This window comes from Echeneis naucrates, chromosome 14, assembly GCF_900963305.1.
Source record: "Echeneis naucrates chromosome 14, fEcheNa1.1, whole genome shotgun sequence".
Taxonomy (NCBI): domain Eukaryota; kingdom Metazoa; phylum Chordata; class Actinopteri; order Carangiformes; family Echeneidae; genus Echeneis; species Echeneis naucrates.
Window position 1 is genome coordinate 5,406,452 of NC_042524.1, and position 20,526 is coordinate 5,426,977.

At 39.5% G+C, this 20,526-nt stretch overlaps 1 protein-coding gene across 1 annotated transcript; it reads right to left on the reverse strand.

The window, feature by feature from the left end:
* Positions 1-2,708: 2,708 nt before the first annotated feature.
* Positions 2,709-18,672, reverse strand: rxfp2a (relaxin family peptide receptor 2a). Its single transcript, XM_029519438.1, has 20 exons — positions 18,573-18,672; positions 16,688-16,834; positions 14,574-14,657; positions 14,054-14,159; positions 13,540-13,611; positions 12,915-12,986; positions 12,571-12,642; positions 12,221-12,292; positions 11,906-11,980; positions 11,209-11,280; positions 9,533-9,604; positions 8,460-8,534; positions 8,153-8,224; positions 8,005-8,076; positions 7,682-7,911; positions 7,384-7,529; positions 6,572-6,667; positions 4,416-4,584; positions 3,109-3,327; positions 2,709-2,974 (listed from the first exon to the last, which is right to left on the reverse strand). The coding sequence occupies exons 1-20, from the start codon at positions 18,655-18,657 to the stop codon at positions 2,709-2,711; spliced, it is 2,274 nt and encodes a 757-aa protein (XP_029375298.1). The 5' UTR covers positions 18,658-18,672.
* Positions 18,673-20,526: the final 1,854 nt, after the last annotated feature.

A 20,526-nucleotide genomic window follows, 5' to 3' on the forward strand; every position in this document is an offset into this window, starting at 1 on the left:
TTTCACTGCTCCATATTGTAAAACTCGTTTTGTGCAACATCAACTTATGAGCTTTTTAAAACTATAAACTGATTTATAGTAGGATTGTGTAAGTATTGTGAAAATTCGTTTGCCAGGATACTTAATATAACTTTAACTTAATTCCACAACTAGTTTTCTTACAAAGTAAACAGGAAAACAAACAAAGCCAAAAAGTCAAATCAGTATTTCTTGAGATGATCCTTCGCTTACGAACCAACAGCAGTGGTACACTTTGTTTTTGATGTCATGCTACAGAATGAATTTGCCTCCTGACAGAACATCTGGTAAGCACAAAAGAGCCACATTCTTTCATATAATACATTCTTCAATTATTCAGTACAGGCCAAAAGTTTGGACACATTTTCCTATTCATTTGAATGAGAAGGTGTGTCCAAACTTTTGGCCTGTTCTGTAAAAATAGTTGCTTTTGATTCACTTCTCTTGGCGCTACTTGTAAAACCTCTTAGGGTTGTAATATATAACTCCCCGGACTACACTTCAGTAATATATCTCTATTTAACATTCAATCTGACTATTTATCAACGTTGATATGGCAGCATTGAACAACAAATGGCTTTAATGAGGCTTTAATAGCTCATTTGAAATGGAGCGTAGAGCAAACCGATGAGCCTTATCTGAACTAAAATAAGAACCAGATGAAATGCCACAGTCCAAAAGCAAAATATCCATTTAAATTCATTTATTTGGTCTTTTTAAACTCCACTGGCGTATCTCAGCTGATGAGGAAACAATGAATAGGGATGGCACTTCAGTTGTCTTGTGGTTTGTTTTTTATGTTTGGTATTTTTCATGATAAAATAACTTTTTCTGTGTTCTATTTATGTCACAGAGGACTTTTCATACAACTTGATTTCTTTTTTTCTTTTTCTTTGGAGCCATCTGTGTGTGGAGATAGTTAAACACCAAATTTTCAAACCAGTCATATATAAACACAATGACATACTGGACATGCATTGACAATACAGTTTCCTTGGCTAAATATTAAGCAACAAAATTTTACATCTGCACAGCATAAAAGGAAATGACGATGACTTAATCAAAGGGGGAAAATTGCAATTTGCAATTCATCCCTTTTCTTCATAACTTTCATTGTCTCATTCTTCTTCCACCATAATTCAGTTGTTTATAAGAGTTATTAAATAAAGAACCTGTTGAAAAGCGACTAAAAGAAAAAAACGAAAAGTGTCATACAGACAAAAATTATCTATTGGGTGCACCAGTGGAACAGTGGGTAGAGCGCATACCCCACAAACAGGTGGCTACAAGGGCCTCAGTGGGAACGCCAGTTCAGTTCCAGCAATTGGCATTTGTCACTCATGTCCTTCTCCCCTCTTGCTCCCATTTCCTGTCACACTTCAAGCTGTCCTATCCAAGAAAGGCCAAAAAAGGAGAACAGTCTAGTTGATGTCTGTGAAGTAAAGTGACAAAAAGTCTGATTTAACAGTATCAAAATCCTGCAGCATATTGGCTCAGGTTCATAATAAGTCACCATGTACATGTGGGTGAGAGTGTACAGAGCAAAATGTAACAAACACATGCGAAAAATACAGGTTTGTTCATTATATCAGAACATAAAATATGGAAATGTAGACATCAGTTTGAAGCCAGTGTTGAACAGGAGGATATAGCTCCTGCTGCTGCTGCCTGCTGAGTCTTTTTCTTTTATGTTTTTAGTGTTAGAATTCATTCGCATTTGCATTTTTCATTCTATAAAATGTTCACGTTTTCACATAACGCAAATGGAAAAAGCCCAGTTTACACAGTGATTTTTACCACTTGACAACCAGAATAATGCTGGAAGGAAAAGGTTGTCAAAATGTAATTTGTGAGCAAACTATTTATTAGGCTATCCGACTTAATTATTGGTTAAATCATGATTTGTGTGAGCCATTATAATTCAATAGACCATTTCCTAATCAGCTTTGTTAATTGATTTAAAAAATTAGCTGCATTTATAGGAACATTTTACAAGACTACACATTAACCCTATTATGACCTGTAAAGTTGACTTCACATTTGCATGTTCATGAAATAAAATTGCAGGTTGGAGTTTGATCTTTAGGTTTCAAACACACATTTGTTTTTTTCCCAGATTAAATCAAAAAGCTGGTTTCCATCCACAGACGTCTGACTGCTGTTCAGCCCAAGACGGATTCTCTGCTTTCATTGAGACTGAAACCATTAATCATTGAGGAATTGTATTACTAAAGACTAACTATTCTAACCTTATATATCCACTGTGAGCCTCCTCAGGGTGGCAAGAAGATGAAAAGTATGCCGGTTTTCATTCTTGAATCCATTTCCTTCATCCTTTTCTGTTGTTCCTGTATTGCCATCACCTGAAATACTATCAAATGTCCGGCTATAGAAGCATACAAGCAAGGGAGGAACTGTAGCTCATCCGGCACAAAAGGTCTGTTGCTGGCTCCATGTCTGGCTCTGCCTCTCTGGCCTTGTAGAGCAAGACACTGAGGGGAAAAGGAAAACTTTGGCCAAAAGAGTCTCACCATTGTCATTTTTACAAAATTTGGAGCAGACAGCTCAGGGATTGTTGCTCTTGTTCCACCTGGAAACCAAAGTCAGTGCTAGTGCGACTGTCTTGTCAGAGCCAAAGGAGCAGTTATTGGCCCCCGACCTGCAATTTACCAAGAAAGTTCCTGGTTCTCTCAGGCATAGCGGGGATCTGCAGCCGTCAGCGACATCCGCTGAAGGTAGGCTGGCTGCTGGTAGCAGGGAGCCCATGACATCTTCATGAATATTGTGGATGAAGTGAGGCTTTTGCGGTCTTTTTTGATGTTGTGTCTTCCCTGCCAGCGACAGAGCAGGACCTCCAACTGCTCTCTGAAAAAGCTGGTGGTCAAGGTGTAAATGATGGGGTTTAAGGCGCTGTTGATTGGAAGGATGAAAATGACCACCCAGCTGGAGATGCTTTCTATAGGAGACCAGCAAAAAAGTAAAATAGGGCACTGGTGTGAGGATGATTTAGTGATTATGGACATGTTAAATTGATTTTTGTTCAATGTCTAAGATGTAGCCTTAAACACCAAGCACTGCTTCATCTCTTACCAGGTATCTCCACCTTCAACAATGAGAGGATTTTCACCAAAAATATAGGAATCCAGCAGAGGGCATCAGAAAACACGATGAAAAAGAACCTGTTGGCCACAGCCACGTCTCTGTGCAGCCGGCTCCTCAGGTCTGTTGCATTGATGCCTGTTTTATAGATGGAGCAGAACATGCTGGAGTAGGAGAGGACGATCACCAGGAACGCCACCAGGTTCAGACCTGCAGAAATGCACATGCTGCTCACACACATGAATGCAGGAGTAGAAGAAGCATTCAGACTTTAAAAAGTACTAATATCAGTTACTTTGCAGCAAAACATTCAGTGTGTCTATGCCACAAGCAGGAAGGTATGCAGGTCCTTACACAGACTGATGAATACTACATAGACGCATCTTTTCAAGTAAATTCACAGAACCTTCATCTCGACTGTCAGATGATGTCAATGCTCACTGTTGCCAGGCTTCCACTGATGAGAACACTGAGTAATAAGAAGTGAGAGTGAGGATGTATTGGTGATAGAGTTATGGTTGTTGCTGTGGAATAGCCCAGACAGTGCAGTTGGTTTGCGTGTGCTAACATTGTGTAGCAATACCAGTTAAAACAAGATCCGTTCCAAAAAAATAAACCTGCATTGCTTTGACCTGCACATTATTAAGTGAAGTTTTAATTGTTATGATAAGATACTGTATGACTTATTGGTGCATTTGAAACTGCGGGGTGTGCAAAATTTTATATAACTACTACATACCAAGTATTGACAGTATTTATTTTTTTTTTTTACTTTTTTACTTTACTTACTGAAAAGTGCAGAGACACAAAAGTAGTTCTCTTTACTGGTGCAGGACAGCATGCAGCATGCAGCATGCATGCTCCAGTGCTTAGGTCCAGGGCTTACTGCTGCCATCAGTAGATAATTTTTCTATCATGCACTCTGCATTTCATCACCTCTGGTCTCTTGTCTGCCATCCCAGTCAATCCTATTCAAAACTCTACGCAGATTGCCAGCAAGAGAAGAATAACTGACTGCTCATTCATCTCTTCCTAGTTTTCCTTACAATGACATTATCCCAGCACCACCATCAGGTCACTGCTTCAGCAGATGCCCCAGATGTTTGCTTGTGCCTACCTATAAAGTCTGTGCACATGTGGGAGAGTGAGCAACAGGTCACTGACTGCAGTTCACTCTGGCCGCCTGTCAATAGCGTGTTTCCTGAATATTATATATACCTTTGATTTCTGAAATCTGCACCGACAATGAAATAAGCTCTATGGGAAGAAAAAAAAAAATTTTGTTTTCTTAAATTTACCCAGAAAAATCCCTGTGGAATATCCTTGGGCAGTGGGTTTTTCTTGCCTGCCAGAGTGCAGGGGGAAGCAGACTCCATTACGTCCATAATAATTTCCAAACACGTCCTCATTCATTAAGGGCACAGCAGCAATAATGAAGCCCAGTAGCCAGATAGAGGCCAGGACCACCTAGCAGTGGAATGACAAACATGTTGTTAGAACCTCCAGCTGGGGACTCTTCAAAACCATTAAAAAATGATTGAAGCAAATTGATGACTCATTTAAATTCCACTCTTTCTCTGACATTTAATTAGCTGGAGCACACCAAGTTCAGTCTAGCTGTCTCCTTTTGACTGACGTGAGATGGTCTCGGCTCAACCTCCATCTGGACTCTATGAAAAAGCAGACAGTAGGTGGCAGAGCCTCCTCACAGAGCAGACAAACCCCTCTTCACTCTGATGGATGCCTGGTTTTTCAAGCAAAAAGGCTACACAGTTGGATTTGGCTGAAAATGCTCAACTCTTTGATGCAGCGCCTGAAGTACCCAAGCAGCAATGATGATTCTGCTGGAGGGCTAATCCCATAACAAACATTGAGTTTGATGATGACAAAAATAACAGAAATATAGTAAATTAAGAGGAGGCTGGGTTATGAGAGAGGGAGCAGCCAAAGTAAATGAAACATATTTTACTTCTAAAACTACTTTGTGCTTAGCTTCTTAAAAGTTGAAGTAAGCCAAAAGAAAACCAGGACATTTATTAAAAGGTAAATTTAAAAAAAATTAACTGCTGTTGAAATGAGTCTTCTTTAATCTTTTAATCTGCATTTTAATAAAGCGTTCTAAATGAAATGTTTTGATTTGTTAGTGAGGTGTTTCCATTCATCACAGTTTAGTAGAATATGTGTGTGAGTAAAACTGTGCATGGCGCACACAGCGAGGTTTACAGACTTTAAATCTGTGGAATTAATCATGAAACTGTCACTGCTTCTTGCCAATTCAGCATAGTATCATGAGCAGAAAAGGGTGACAGTCAAGTTCTCCCAGGAGGAAACTAGGATTAGTGCCTGTAAGTGAGTACTGGGCTGACAAAATGCTGCAGCAGTGGCTGTGGTGGAATCAGTGAAAAAGCAGGTTCAGCAGAATTTAAGAGCTCAAAAAGAAAACAAACGGGTTTGAAAGATAAAATGAACACATATTACTGCATTCAGAAAAGGATCACATGTGTTTCAGTGTGCACGCACATTTGTATATGTTGGGTGATGAAGGGAGGTTGCTTTATATTGAGTTGGTTCTGAGGAGAGCCAGGCCAGGAAGCTAACGGCCTTTCAGCGGGGTGTCACTGTTGTGCCACCCATAAAACTTCACATGCATAAACTTTAAATGCTCAGCTCTTTCAGACAGCCCTGCAAAAATCCCAGCAACAACGAATCCCATAACAAACATTGCTGTCAGTGATGTGAAAAAATAACAGAAATATAGCACATCAAGAGGAGCCTAGGGTTATGATGCAGCAGTAAAAGCAAATGAAACAGCTGTTATGCCTGAAATAACACAACAGTACGTTCATATATCAATCGTCTGTTATTTTGATGTGCATTTAAAACATGTGCAGTCTGTAATATTTTTCATCTTTATGTGATTAACTTTTTCAATATTTGACCAGAATTTAATGTTCATGTTGCAACATGAGGTCAAAAAATGTACAACTTTTTATTTATCTTTTAATCTCCATCTTGATTCAGATTTCTTCCAAACTCGTTGATTTCACACAGTTTACTGAGAGCATATTTGCCTCAGCTGTACTCCAGATGATTCTGCCACGCCTTTCACATTGAATTTAGCATTTGCATTTTTGCATTTATCCAAACATAATGCTGATGAAGCAAAGGATCGCTGACTACAAACTGAGATACTGTACCTCCACACATTAAGCAGCCTTTCTCACTCCACCTTGATGCAATTAGGATCAACTCTGCAGGTAATGTGTCCTTCTCTAAATGCAGCTACCGCTATATTTTGAGTGTTTTATACACTTAGCATAATAGCGCATTTCCTTTGTAAAGACAAACTACAACAGCAGTTTGTCATAAAATCATGTTACACACCAAGGAATAACTTGGGTCCTGCATATTTGTGAGGAAATGAGACTGGGAGACTATTGAGAGCACAGCTCACCCCAGTCTGAAGTTTTCCGGGGCGCAGGTTGCTGAAGGGAAAGACGATCACCAGGAACTTTTCCATAGTCAGGTAGGTCAGGAGGAGAACAGACACCTGAGAGAAAAAACAAATTGATCCAGAGATGGGCAGAGACTGTTTTCATACCCTGAAGATTGCTTTTCCTTGAGCTAATATGAGGATTGAAACTTCACATAAACCACTGCCTCAGCTTGAGTTTGGTTTAATGCTCCTTTCTGTTAGTCAGTAGATTCCCAATGTGTATAAATGAACTGTCAATTGTTGGTGTATTTAGGTGCTTTTGAGTCAGCTATTAGAATCAATCTCTTCAATGCCCAAAACAAATCAACGTTTATTGTTTATTGTCTATTGTCTGAAAAAATTATAGCTTGCGAATGTTCATTTTAATTAGTATAATGAAGGTAAATTATAAAAAAAAACACTGCTATGGTCCATTAATTATGGCACAGAAGAATATTTGTCTCATTTATAAGATGAAGGACTCAGGTGCACAGACTTACTCTAAAAGCTGTACATGACCTACTGTAAGCTTTAAATCTGTCAAACAGAGGCCTGGTGTTAGATCGGTACTGGGCTGCCAGATTCTCTGATGATAGATTTCTGGAAAATGAATTGACACTCACTAGGGACATTCAACCAAATACTAGTTGGCCTGTATGTATAATTTTGACCTCTATAATTTAGAGGAAACCCAAATTTCAATTCAAACTAGATGTACATTGTCTAATCATTCCATGACATTCATTCCCGTGATGAGTGTATGTAAACTTTTGACCACAGCTGTGTGATACCTCTGAGGAGAGCATAGCCAGGAATCCAATGGTCCGACACTCTACACTCTCCATCCAGAGGAGGGCGTTACGATTGTACTGTCCACGAAACTTTACATCAAACACTCCAACGAAAAACAGGTACACACCCATGAGGCAGTCTGCACCTGGACCACAAGAGAACACAAAAGAATCCATTTAAAGAGAGTAGTGCTCTGCCTGGGTTTGGACGTGGTGCAGTTCATCTGTCAGATGGTGGCACGTCCTGCAGCCAGGACCTGAAAATGTTTCATGCAACTGACAGTGTAAAGCTACTCACAGCAGAGGACTTTTATGCAGGCAGCGTGCAGATTGTTCTCTGCTCTTATCAGTGACCTCATGCCGATGACCAAGAGGTTCCCAAAGCAGGTAATGAACGCCATGACCCAAACAGACACTCGCAGCACTATGTTAGCCAGCAGGTCCTCAAAGGACGAGATGCCGTCTGTGTTGGGCTTACAGGACCTGACATGAGGTGCATAAGAGCAGTACTGGAATGTCTTGAAGTATCTGTCAGAGAGGAGTAGATAGAAAGTGAGGCGACATCGTGGTTAGTTGGTCACAGAAGTGGGGACAGAGATAGTTGTGTGGGATTTTACATACATGTGGGAGAGGTTTCTCATTGGCAGGAACATCTTAGTTTGGATGTCCAGGATCTCTATCCCCTCCAGTGCCCTGTACAAAAACACAGAAGATATCATTACCGCAGACAGGCTGGAGCATACAGGGGAGTGTGTGTCTGTGTACTTACAGAGACTGGAGATGTGCCAGATGGTGGAAGTGAGTGGGGTGAATCAGGAGAAAGGGATTGTGGGAGATATTTCTGCAACAATACAATTGATATAATTCTCAAATGAATGTAGTGCAATAAAATGAATTAAAAAAAAAATCTAATGACTAATATTAAGGAAGAAAATAAAGTCCAAGAAGTACAAATTTGTAAATATATCCCAAAAGAGTAAATGTAGTTAGTTAACTTGGCAGGACGAATAAAAAAATGTCACATAATCCTGATATAAATGATACAACTCTGCACTGTCAAACTTTTAGGTACTCACAGTTTAAGGAGGGACTTGGAAAGGCTCTTAAAGGTGTTTTTTGGAAGCTCCCTGATCCTATTGCTGGAGAGATCACTACCCAAGATCAACGAGAGAAAAACAAAGAACTTAGATGAAAGCTAAATGCTGAAAAAGAACTAAACAAAGATTTACTTACACAGTGAATACTTCTTCAGTCTTCAAAACGTATTTCATTTATAGAGTTGACAGGCATTTTTTCTTTAATGAAATCAAATGAAGAAGCACTAATGATCATCATGAAGAAGAGAAATTATTTGACCATTTTATTACAAGTTTTTTTTTTTATCTTCCTATTCATCCATAACACACTGCATACAGTAAAACCAAGTCATTTGGCATCGCTGCATTGAATCATCTCATCTACCATGATGTTTGTTTTTTTTGCTAGCATGACTGCTGATATATTTGTTGGGAATCATTTTACATACATTTCAAATGTGTTTTCCAACATTTCATCATTTTAATCCAAGATCTTTATTGTTCCGACATTTAGTGCATTTCGGCTTCATCATATCTCACTTTCTAGTTTATTATTTATCCTATTTATTTACCTAACACCACACACATTTTTCTGCAAGTTAAAACCAAATCATTGCTTTTGTTTAACTTGCAGCAATGTGGAGGCAGCTTAATTTGATAAAATGGGGAAATAGAATTTACACAATTCTCTAATCCAGACCCAGTGTGGTTTCTCAAACAATTTGGAAATTAATTCATCCTTCCCACAAATTAATGTCAAACAACAGCACCATGCGTGTGATTAATCTCTTTCACATAAACAGATGTAAACCATCAATCACTGCAACATGTTTTCATGGCTAATCTAACTGTAGAGCTACAAAAATGTCTGCTGCTGCTTTAGAAATTAGCCAAATTTGAGAAAAATCCATTCACAGTCAGTAAGAAGCATAACAATAAATTTGTATTTCATTGTATTTCATTTCATGACATTTCAGCTTTCACTGAAACATAGGGACTGATTAAACCTCTTTTTATAATTAATTTTATGCGAACAAAAAGAGAGTGATATCAACAACCTGAGTACTACTCACAGTTCAGCCAGTTTCCACAGAGACTGGAAGGTGTTTTCAGGAACCTGGTGTATCCTGTTGTGCGTCAGTGATCTGAACAGGACAGAGCTGCTGTAAAAAAAACCATTCAGTGCTAAAAACTAGAGTTTGGATCCTTCGCAGTAGATTTGATTTGTTGCAGTATCTGAAACATACAGTATGGCTGATACAGTCACATAACCATCAAGCAACAGCAATGGATGCAGAGACAAATACTGGGCCTGTTAATATCAATTAAAGAGAAAAAGGTACTGTCATGTTACTTCTTGGCAGAAGGTTAAGATATTGACCTTCCTGCCATAGTCCTATTTACAGTCATCTTCTGTTTCTCTAAAAGAGACACGGCTACCATATTTTTCGTAAAACACACACACAGGTCAGTGTGTCTGAATGACATCCTGTTCCCTTAATTTGTTCCCAGTGAGAAAAGGCTTGCATCTAGTTCAAAAACCATTTCCTCTGCTTCCAGTGTTAGAAAAACGAGGCCTGTAAATGTTTCTGAGGATATTGTAACTGACTCACTCTACTGATCACTATGCTGATTTATATAGACACTGGAATTCAGGCTCGATGGACCTTTGAGATTAATGATAAAACAACAACACTGGGTGGCATGAGAACTGGGGGTGGAGTGTACTTAAGTCTTAATTCACGGGAATCAGACAGCTTGATGAGTAAGTCAGTCTTTTTTTTGCTTATTGTTACACAATCAACAGGTACAGATGTCAAAGAATGTTTTAAGGGACAACAGTCACGGTTAAAGCCAAAATAATTACGGCCCCCAAAGTCCAGATTAAAGGAAGTTACACAAATTAAAGCTTGTTCCAATAAATTATGTGACATTTCCCAGTTGGTCAAATGACAGATGGGTCATTTTGTATAGTGTGATTTATGAGCAGAAAGTCAGAGTGAGAGAGGATCAAATGAAAGGACCTTAGGCTGGACTCAAACCAGGCCACTGCAGTAAACACCGGACCACTGCGGCTTGGGCTCCTCCAGCCTACCAGAGTGCTCCAACATCAGGTTTATTCATTTAATGTGTCTCAACATACTGTAGTGTATCCTGTTTTATTGGTTCATGCTTTCGTGTTTTGTTGTTGCTGCCATATTTTCTTGAACTGTTTATACACCAGCATCACGATGAGGTCACAAACCACATGGGCTCACATCCTGTTGCTTTTCATCTCTCTACTTTCTTTCTGAATTTCCTGTCTATTTCTAATGGTCCTATAAAATATAGACAGAAAATATAACAACATAAATAACTTAAAAGAAAGGATAATGAGTTTTAACAATAGTAGCTTCAACTCTGTTTATGTTGAACTATATGCAATGTTTTTAATAGTGAGCCTGCAGGAGTCGCAGTCTGACGTATCCAATTTTTTATTAGAAGAATTGACGTGAAACACTTTCATGTTCACTTGAAGAAGAAAATCTCTTTGTTCTTGAAAACATTATGGTGTAAGCGATAGCAGACCCACTTTCACAGAGGGACCAGTTGTGCATCACAGAAAAGCAGCATTTTATCTTTTGGGCAACTTCAAAAGCTCCCAAAGAGGAACCGTAACTTATTTTTTTTACTCTTTGTGAAGTCTTTAAAGATATTATGTTTGAAACATTTGGGTTTTTAAGATATTTATAAGAAGGAGGACACTCACAAAACTTCAAGCTTGCTGCAGGTCTTCAGGATGGAGGAATTGAGAGTTTGAATCTGGTTTCCCTCAAAGTCCCTGAAATCAAGTATGAAAATAAGGAATGGGAAAATATTGTGTAGAGCTGACACACAGAACACACAGAAACACACACGGTATTCAATATTTAAACTTTTAATCTTCGGCAAATGAGCATAAAATTAGGAATAAAATATCTAATTTATGTGGTGTTTTCGTGTTCATCACAAAACAGAAAAGAAGCAGAGAGGGAAGGAAACATGGTGTGAGACATTGTTAGATTGTGGAATTGAATTGAGCGAAGTTTTTTTGAGTGCTGAGAGGCAGCACAATGCTGACAGAAAGATAGAGAAGCTACAGATTAAATGAAGTCATTACAATGTCAGACTCATCTTGCAGGTTCTCTTCAGTCCACTCTCACACCAAAAATAGCTGGTCGAGCTGACCGACCACGGTGACATCAGCCAAGGGCACTTCACCGCTCATGCAGGCAGGAGGGCCTCTCATCCCATATCCCATATTGTCAACTAGGCAGCCCCGTCACTTCCATCTGCCAGCCCTCATTGGTTTTTATGGCACAAACCACACATCTGTCTGTCTGCAAAATTCTTTAGGACATCTACTGAATCACACACATGCACTACACACCTGCACGCACACAAGCACACTGTCAGAGAAGACTCACAGCCAAACCAAGGCGGGCATGTGCTGACAGAAGCTCGGCTGAGGTAACTGCTGCAGGGAAGTGTCCACCATGGATCTGTGAGAGCAGCAGAACATTTTATTACCAAACTGAAATAAAGAGTAATGCAGCATTACAGAGCACAGCTGGGAGTCTGTCATTTAAGGCTCATAGACCTGGAAACAAGATCAAGCTCAACGAGTCATGAGGGTCATAATTTGAAAATTAGAATATTCAGTTAATAAAGGAATCAGGCACAAATAAATCAATTCAAAATTCAAACGTTCATGATTTTGAGATAAAAACAATGTAACTCACAGATATATGAGAGATTGGAGCCCAATGAACATGTCCTGGGACAAGCTGCTCAGTGGGTTATGATCCAGCACCCTGCCACCCACCCACCCACACACACACACACACACACACACACACACACACACACACACACACACACACACACACACACACACACACACACACACACAAACAAACACACAAAGCATTGAATAAAAATAATAATGTGGATTTACTTGTTTGTATGATAAATAGGAAACTACAGCAGGTCGGTATAATGTGATAGCGAAAACAGTGGAGCATATGAAAAATATAAATATATTTCCTGGAGTCAACATTTGTGTGTGTGTGTGTGTGTGTGTGTGACTCACAGCCACTCTAACTGATGGAGATCCCTGAACACACCAGGACTGAGGGATGATATTTGATTTTCGCTGAGGAACCTGATCCACACAGGGTACAAAAACAGACCTGCAGTCATAATTTTTTAAGTGAAAAACAGACGTGCTGCAGCAAATCATGTATCAGCTTCTTGCTGGTTTTATTTGTAAGGATAGGATATCTGTAAATGTCATTTTAATAAAAACACTGAAATAACTCAATAATAAAAAAAAGAATAAATTGCAGCCCTGGAACCGAGACCAGGACTTTTCTCACACTGGTTAAAACACAATAAAGTGACTGCAGTTATTTATATGTTACCTTCACAACTTACAATTTCCTTAAGTTGTGCAGGCCACTGAAGGCATGTTTGGATATGAACTGGAGACTGTTGTTCTGAAGAAACCTATAAAAAGAAAAAACAAACAAACAAAAGCTTTATGCTGGGATCATAATGAGGAAAAGATGCTTGGATTGTTCTTTCATGCGAAATAGTACCAGGTATTGGTGAATACAATCATCATTCACACACACACTTGACTTGTAAAAGTGATTAAAACTTCCTGTTAGAGAAATATCATAATTATTAACCAGTTCACGATCGTTTCTTTTTTAGACAACAGTGACAGGATAATAGATTCATTAGCGTATCTCTCCACATCGACACAAAGGGGACACTCATCTGAATCCACAAAATGTTTGCAATTGTGTGTGTGTGTGTAACCTCCTGTCGTTTAAAAACTATGAATATTCACGATTCTGCAGAAAGATCCAGGGAGCCATTTATCACAATCCACATTATTGAGCATTTTTAGCACCAGCAGACATGAACAAAACCCTCAAGAAAAAAAAGAAGAAAAGGTCTGGAGCTGCACTGAGAATGGCAGAATTCTTTCATCCATTTATGGATTAATTTCCATGATATGATCTATAGAAAAGAAAAGCAGAAAATTACTCACAGCCTCTGCAGTGCAGTGTATTCAGCAAAAACATAATCTGGCAGCCCTCGGATCTCATTGCTCCTCAGCGACCTGTAACGCATGAAATGCACATGTTAAAAAAACCTGACAGTAAATTTGTATAAACCTGGAGTACTGACATGCCCAAATAGGGACAGAAAGAATGAGAGGAGTGAAGGTCTGCAGCTTTACATACAGAAAACGGCCAACAAAACTCTACAGTTGCTGCTTTGTTCACAAATGGCTTTTAAAAGGCTCCTGCTGCCAAATCCCCCCAGGAACAGAAGCAACAAAAGAGTTTTATATTCAGGCATAAATATAAGAATGTGAACATATCAATACCAGCTATTCAGGAACAATCCCATTTAGCAGTTCTAAATTTTATGTACAGCAAATGTTCTCAAAGAAAACGTCTCCATCATCCATTTCTTCAAGAAACAGACGACGGAGACTGGTCACACAAACATAAAGGTGCAAAGACACACACACTCACATTCATTAAGAGGACACTTACAGCCAGGTAACATTTGAGGAGAGCAGAGGAACATCGTGCAGGTTGACGTCCACACACTCCACATCTGTCTGGATACAGTGACAAGTCTCCGGGTACTCCTGCAAAACTACACACACAGACACACACACACACACATTGTATCAATTGATTTTTAATGTAAATGCTGATTTTATTAGACTAATGATTCTATAAGACAACTGATGAGTCAAACCAATAATTATTGTTATAATAAAATTAATTTATGAATGAAAGAAGAACTCTGAGAAGCTAAAACAAATACAAAAAGATAGAAAAGGATGAATAATGAATTCAGAGGCTTCAGAGGCTGACTAAAAAAAATGAGCCTCACTTTGTGATGTAGAGGGACAGCTGGGTGGACCGGCGTCTACCGCTATAGAGAAACTCTCTTGGATAGGCCAATAATCTTCTAAACCGGAGATTGTAGGTTTGAGTCCCATCTGGGGTGAGCTTATTACTGTAACTGTAACAGACAGTGTGCCGAACACACACACACACTTACAACACTCATCGAGGAAGAGCTGGTCCAGTGGATTGGCATTCTGCAGTGTTCCACCAAATAAGTCTGCCCATCCGATGTTGTCCCCTGAAAACAGAGAGCAGAAGACGTGAGTGACTACCTGTACTGTGTCTGGCATAGATGGATTATTCTCTTCTGTTAAATTACTGCAGCACAGGTACAAATATCTTTGCGCCTTAAATTACTGTCTCGGAGAATACTTTTAATTATGGAAGCAGTTATTTTGGAAACAACAATTCACTCACATTTACAGAGATTTGATGAGCAGCAGAGTATCAAACACTATAGGAACTTCATTCTATATCTTCTAGTAAAGGTCATGTTATTAAAATCAATTCAGTCAAACTACACTCTACCTCGGGGCTATTTAATATATCTATTGCTAGACACACATCCTCTACACTGAACTAACGTTTGCTTAAGCAACTGTCACAAACAATTACATGACAGTAAGGTCAGACTTTGTATTGTTGCTAATTAATGTGTTGAATGAGTCTGATCAAACACTCCCATCAATGGTTTAGGCAACTCTCCATTTTAAACCTGTGCCCCACCAGGAACAGTGGAGCAGTCCACACTGTGTCGTCTCTGATATGGGTTAATAATAACACATTTTCTTGATACATTTGTCTCCGATCAGCTGTGTGTTTTGGGATTTTTGCCTCTGTGCCATGAGTCAGAGCTGACCGTAGCTGTCAAATGCATCTCTGAAAAGAAGCCATCGGGCTCTCCCTCTCAGTCAGCTATCACTCAAAGCCTCTGTGGAGCTGCAGAGGAGGCGGAAAAGAGAACACGGTCAAGAAACAGCATTGAAGAGTCACTGTTGATGAAGAGACAAATTGATGGAGGAATATTTCTCTTTGCCTTTTGTTTTATTTTCCTGTCTGCAGGAAATAATGTAAGAAACTGCCATTTACTGTATAAAATACCAATGCTGAAATGTGCCTTACATCGTTTAATTTGACGTGTAGCAGGTTGTGGTGAGCTCCCTAACAAGTGACGCCCTTATGCAACTCTGACCTAATGATTGTTGATGAATCCTTCCCTTCCTAAAGCTAACAGCACGGCCATCTACATTACTGCTGATTCTGCTCATCTACAATGGCAACAGATCATCAGCACTTTGGCCAAGGTTGTTTACTGCATTGGTGAAAATGCACCACTATTTTCACTGGTTGGAGATGGCTTTGGTGATGTCATTGGTGTACTGATCTGTGACACAAATTCAGCTTTAGCTCATTGGTGTAAAAGTGTTCCTCCTATTCAGAATCAGCACAACCTCAGCTAATTACACGTGTCATTGAATAAAGACTCTGTTCACCCTAAAATAGGTAACAGTTCATACAGCAAAAAAGAAAAAGACAACAAACAAAAAGAGCGTTTGCCCACCAGCAAATGTTATGTTTCGCAAAACACAATATGTTGTTGAAAAACATTTTTGGTTATCAGACAGATGATCTGTGTAGTCCATCTCTTTGTAAAGTTGCCCGATTGATGAGTTCACACGATCAGCGTTGGTACTTAATGTTTACCTGGTCATTTCATGACCTAAAAAGGTCTCATACATTTGGTGAGCAACAATGGTTTATCTGCTGCCTGATGATATTAAATGAGACTTTGTATCCTGATTGCTGAATAATTATTGTGACACTTATTGCTAAGGGATTGTTATTTTGGAGAACTGTATTAAGCTTCTTTACAATGAAAACAAAGGCTCATGTAAAATAATTTGTTAAAAATTTTCCTATTACTTATTTAGTGTAGCAGCAAGACAGCATAGTAGTTATCGTTGTTGTCCCACAAAAAGAAGGGCACAGGTTCGATTTCCAGGCCTGGCGCCTTTCTGTGGGTTCCCTCTGGGTACTCCGCTTTCCTTCCACCATCCAAAGACATCGTGCTTAACTCTAAACTGCCCGTAAGTGTGAGTGGTTGTTCGTCTCTGTCTGTCTCTGTGTGTTGGCCCTGTGTGGCCTCGTCCAGTGTGAGCTGGGATTAACCCTGACCCCCCCCACACACACATACACACAACAGGGAAACGGATAAGCGGTAGAAGATGAATGAATGATTGAAAGATCAGGCCTCTTTATAATAATTACCACAGCGCTGCTCGTCGGCTCCATTGGGACAGTCTTTGTGTCCGTTGCACTGTAAAGCCTGAGGAAGGCACTCACTCATGTTCCCACATGGAAACTGGCCGAGAGGGCATCCAGCTTCTTCGTCCCCCCTGCTGCTGAACACCACAGCTGAGGAAGAGATGGAGGAACTGAGTAAGTTTACAAAGACTGTTCTTAGATTATGCAAATTCCAGAAGGGCAACATTTTTAGTAAATAAGTGAGTAGTAAGGACATAAAAGTCAAAGTTCAGTTAAATCATTTAGGAAACTTCAACACTGAAAAATGGATGCTACACTGCACTCATTTCATCTGCGCTGTGGTGAAATTAAATATTAAGAATGAATGTCATTTTTCTGGCTTTCTGATGGATAACATAAATGCTTGGTTGGTAAATTAAGGTTCTGCTCTCCAGCACACTGGATTTGAAATTAAGAATACTGTATTAGCTTCAAGTGCTGATATTCAGCTCGACATATGGGCCGGGGAGTCCTCCAGTTTGCAAAGTTCACGTAAAAACAGTCAACAGTGAAAATCAACACTGTTCTGTAAAGTAAAATGGCGAGCAGAGCCTGAACGACATGCAGGTGGGAATGTGTAAGGAAGAGATTTAGTGTGCTAAATGAGAACACAGCATGCATAAAAATGACATTAAGATAAAAAGACAAGCTGCTCAGGAGGAGAGATTAAAGGAAGGCCACAGAGTCAAGAACATCCAAATTCATAAACCCTCAGACAAAAGCTTGAACTGTCTTAGAGCACAAACCAGACATTAAGATATCAGCCACTATCTCAAATGAGAAATATACACACCTATAGGAGGTGGTGTCATGACTGCATTTATATAATGATCCACTAATTATCTACAATTCAGACAGGTCACCAGGGCTGACTTACAGACAAACCACCAACATGTACATGTCTTTGCACTGGTGGAGGAAGCGGGAGTACCTGGAGGGAGCACGCAACATCCACCCAGAAACACCTTGGACGTGGAGTTTAAACCTAGACAGGAAACTCTCTGACAGATCTCAACAGTCATTGTGTGGCAGCGTTACAGTGTCTGAATACTCCATCTGAATTTGTTTTGAAAACTCTTCCTCCTCCCTGACACTAAAAAATGTCACTCTGATCATCGATCATCATCCAACAGATCTCTGTTCTTCCGCCACCACTGAACAAATGTGATGAAATAAAAACAGTTTGATATTTTATGACACTGAACAAAGCCCAAAAGTTTTTCTGGATCATTGATATTGTTCATATGTGTTTCAACTCTCTCAAGAAGCTCACCTGCATTATTTAGTTTTGGATCAAATTAACTCATAAGCACCCTGTGAAAGAAGAAACTTTGTTTGCTTTGATTCGTGTGAGGACAATGACCCCACATAATAACAACAATAATTAAAAAAAAAAGGTTATTAATATTAATAACAGTAATAATGTTCTAATTTGTATGTTGCACCTGCTGCATGTTTCCAGTAAAAGGCAGATCACAGCAAAGAAAATCAAAGGAACACAATTCACAGAAAATAGACACCGAATGATCATAAAACTGATGAAATTATATTATTTATCTCACCAAAGATAGAAAATTAAATTGAACACATTACGTGAAAATAGAAAGGAATAAAATATAAGAAAACAGAGTGTAAACTATAACCATCAACCATTATAATGTTAAAACAGGTAACTGATTTATTTTTAGAAAATTCTAAAAAGATTTTTTCACACATGATTGAAACAGACACTGATCGATCAAAACATTACAAGCTCTTGAAATGAGGAGGCTGATCAGTGTAAATAATCATATTAATGAAATAACAGATTAATTTACTGTTATATCGATCACCCTCCATTTGCCTTTACCTCTAATCTCAGTTTGGGTCCAGTGGATGAGCAGAATGATGACAGGTACGTCCATCCGGACACACAGAAGTTTTCCTGCACTCATTTTGCTCCTCTGAGATGGCTCAGACCGATCCAGATCAGGTTTCCCCTTGTGAAAACAGAAAAGTGGGTTCAGGTCCCAGTGGATCCGGTATTTTTGAGCATCCTTCACTCAAAAGGACCGGAAGGGGAACTGAGCCATCGGACGGATACGCTGAAGTCAAAGTCAAACAGAGCCAGTGCGTAAAACTACACTGCTCTCTGTAGAATCTGTGTAAGCCACCGTGCCCTCTCTCTCTCTTTCTCATCCCCACTGTCTCACACACACACACACACACACACTTTCAGGGACAGGCTTATGCACCAAGGCTCCCTCCACCTCCTCGCATTCTCTCCCTGTTTCCTCCAAACTTACTTTACCACCCTCAAAAACAAACACATTATTTCCGTATCACACATGCAGAGGTTCAGTCATTCACCCCAAGCAGAGCAGGATGTAAAAAAATCAGAGGATAACAGAAATGCTGGACCCACCTGGTGCGGTCCAGGCAGAGGGAGCACAGTTCAGATCAGTTCAGCTCATTGGACGTGAAGGGCAAATGGAAATGGAGCATAACTGTATATATTATGGCATTCAAAAAAATAGTTAATTTCTGCTAGTTGGCTTCTGTTCTCTGGCTTTGAAGTCACACAACAGCTCTTTTCCTTGGCTGTCTATGCAAATTTCATCAACTCCTATTGAATAAAAGCTTTTCTAGCCTTCAGAATATTTTGAGAAACCCCTGAACTGCTGTGTTACTTCCTGCCTGGTCTGACATATCTGTCGCACTGCACATCTCCAAGATTCAAGATTCTTTCCCTTCATTTTCTCTGGACTCCCAGGGAAAGTGTTTGACCCTGCTCCCATAATCATACATCATACTTATGTCATGAGGAATCCAATGCTATGTGAAATATGAATATGTATCATGCATTGTTTTTTGTTTTTTTAAATTGAAGATTAAGTGCAAGTGTGTTTTTTCCCTTCTTAATTATATTCAGGTATTTAAAGACCTTGTTTAAGGTTAGGAACAATTCAGTCTTTGTTTAATATTGAATAAAGGATACTGTTCAATAAAATTGCAAATTTAATATAATTAAAGCGTCAGTGAGCTGCACTTATAATTACATTTCCCTCAGAAAACAGATTAGTTTTATACATGAGAGGAATTACAAAGTGGTGGAATTGAGCAAGACTCTCCTGACTGTGTGCTGATTCTTAAAGTCACTTTGTGTGTGAGTATAAATGGCCACATTGGGTTGTCCAAAAATAAAAAACTATTCTTAATTAATGCAGTTCACTGACAGCAGTGGCTGCAGATAAATCTGACTGAAGTTTTGCATTGAAATTATTACATTGGTGCGACCTTAGCGAGCTCATTATCCAGCATGTCTGTGAAGTCTTTACTGCTGCACGACAATACACTTCTACAGTGCACCACAGCACAGTTTCTGATCTTGTGCAAAACGTGTCCATTGGCTTGGATCAAACACGAGACTTTCTAAAAACCTTCGCCTCAAAAGGTTTCCCTCTGTCCGTTAGTATTTTTATAGGCTGCGTGAACTTTTACGAGATCCTCTCTGTGATCCAGGAACAAGATAGTATCTTTTGTTAATGATTAGCTCAGCTGTGAAAAGTATTCTCTCGGCAGCGCAGCAGAGGAGGAACAGGATTGGGGGGAAGATCACGAATAAGGAATGGAGGACACGCTGCACTGATACTGTGATAATGAGACTCCTTGGTGGACTACATGAGAGCAGCGCAGAGCCAGCTTTTTGACACAGAACAACACACGGCGAAGCACTGCTCTTGGGAATGGTAGGTACTCCATGAGCTAATAGAGAAGAGCAAACACCCGAGTGATCTAACTTCTCCATCTGCTCATACACATGC

Bases quoted from the DNA above. Each gene is read 5' to 3' on its own strand.
- rxfp2a (XM_029519438.1), bottom strand. From the start codon at position 18,657: ATGAGTGCAGGAAAACTTCTGTGTGTCCGGATGGACGTACCTGTCATC. The intron at 12,643-12,914 runs GTAAGTTGTGAA...TGTGTGGATCAG, and splicing joins CTGCACAACTTAAGGAAATT to GTTCCTCAGCGAAAATCAAA. The intron at 8,077-8,152 runs GTAAGTACACAG...GTTTTTGTACAG, and splicing joins CTGGCACATCTCCAGTCTCT to GGCACTGGAGGGGATAGAGA.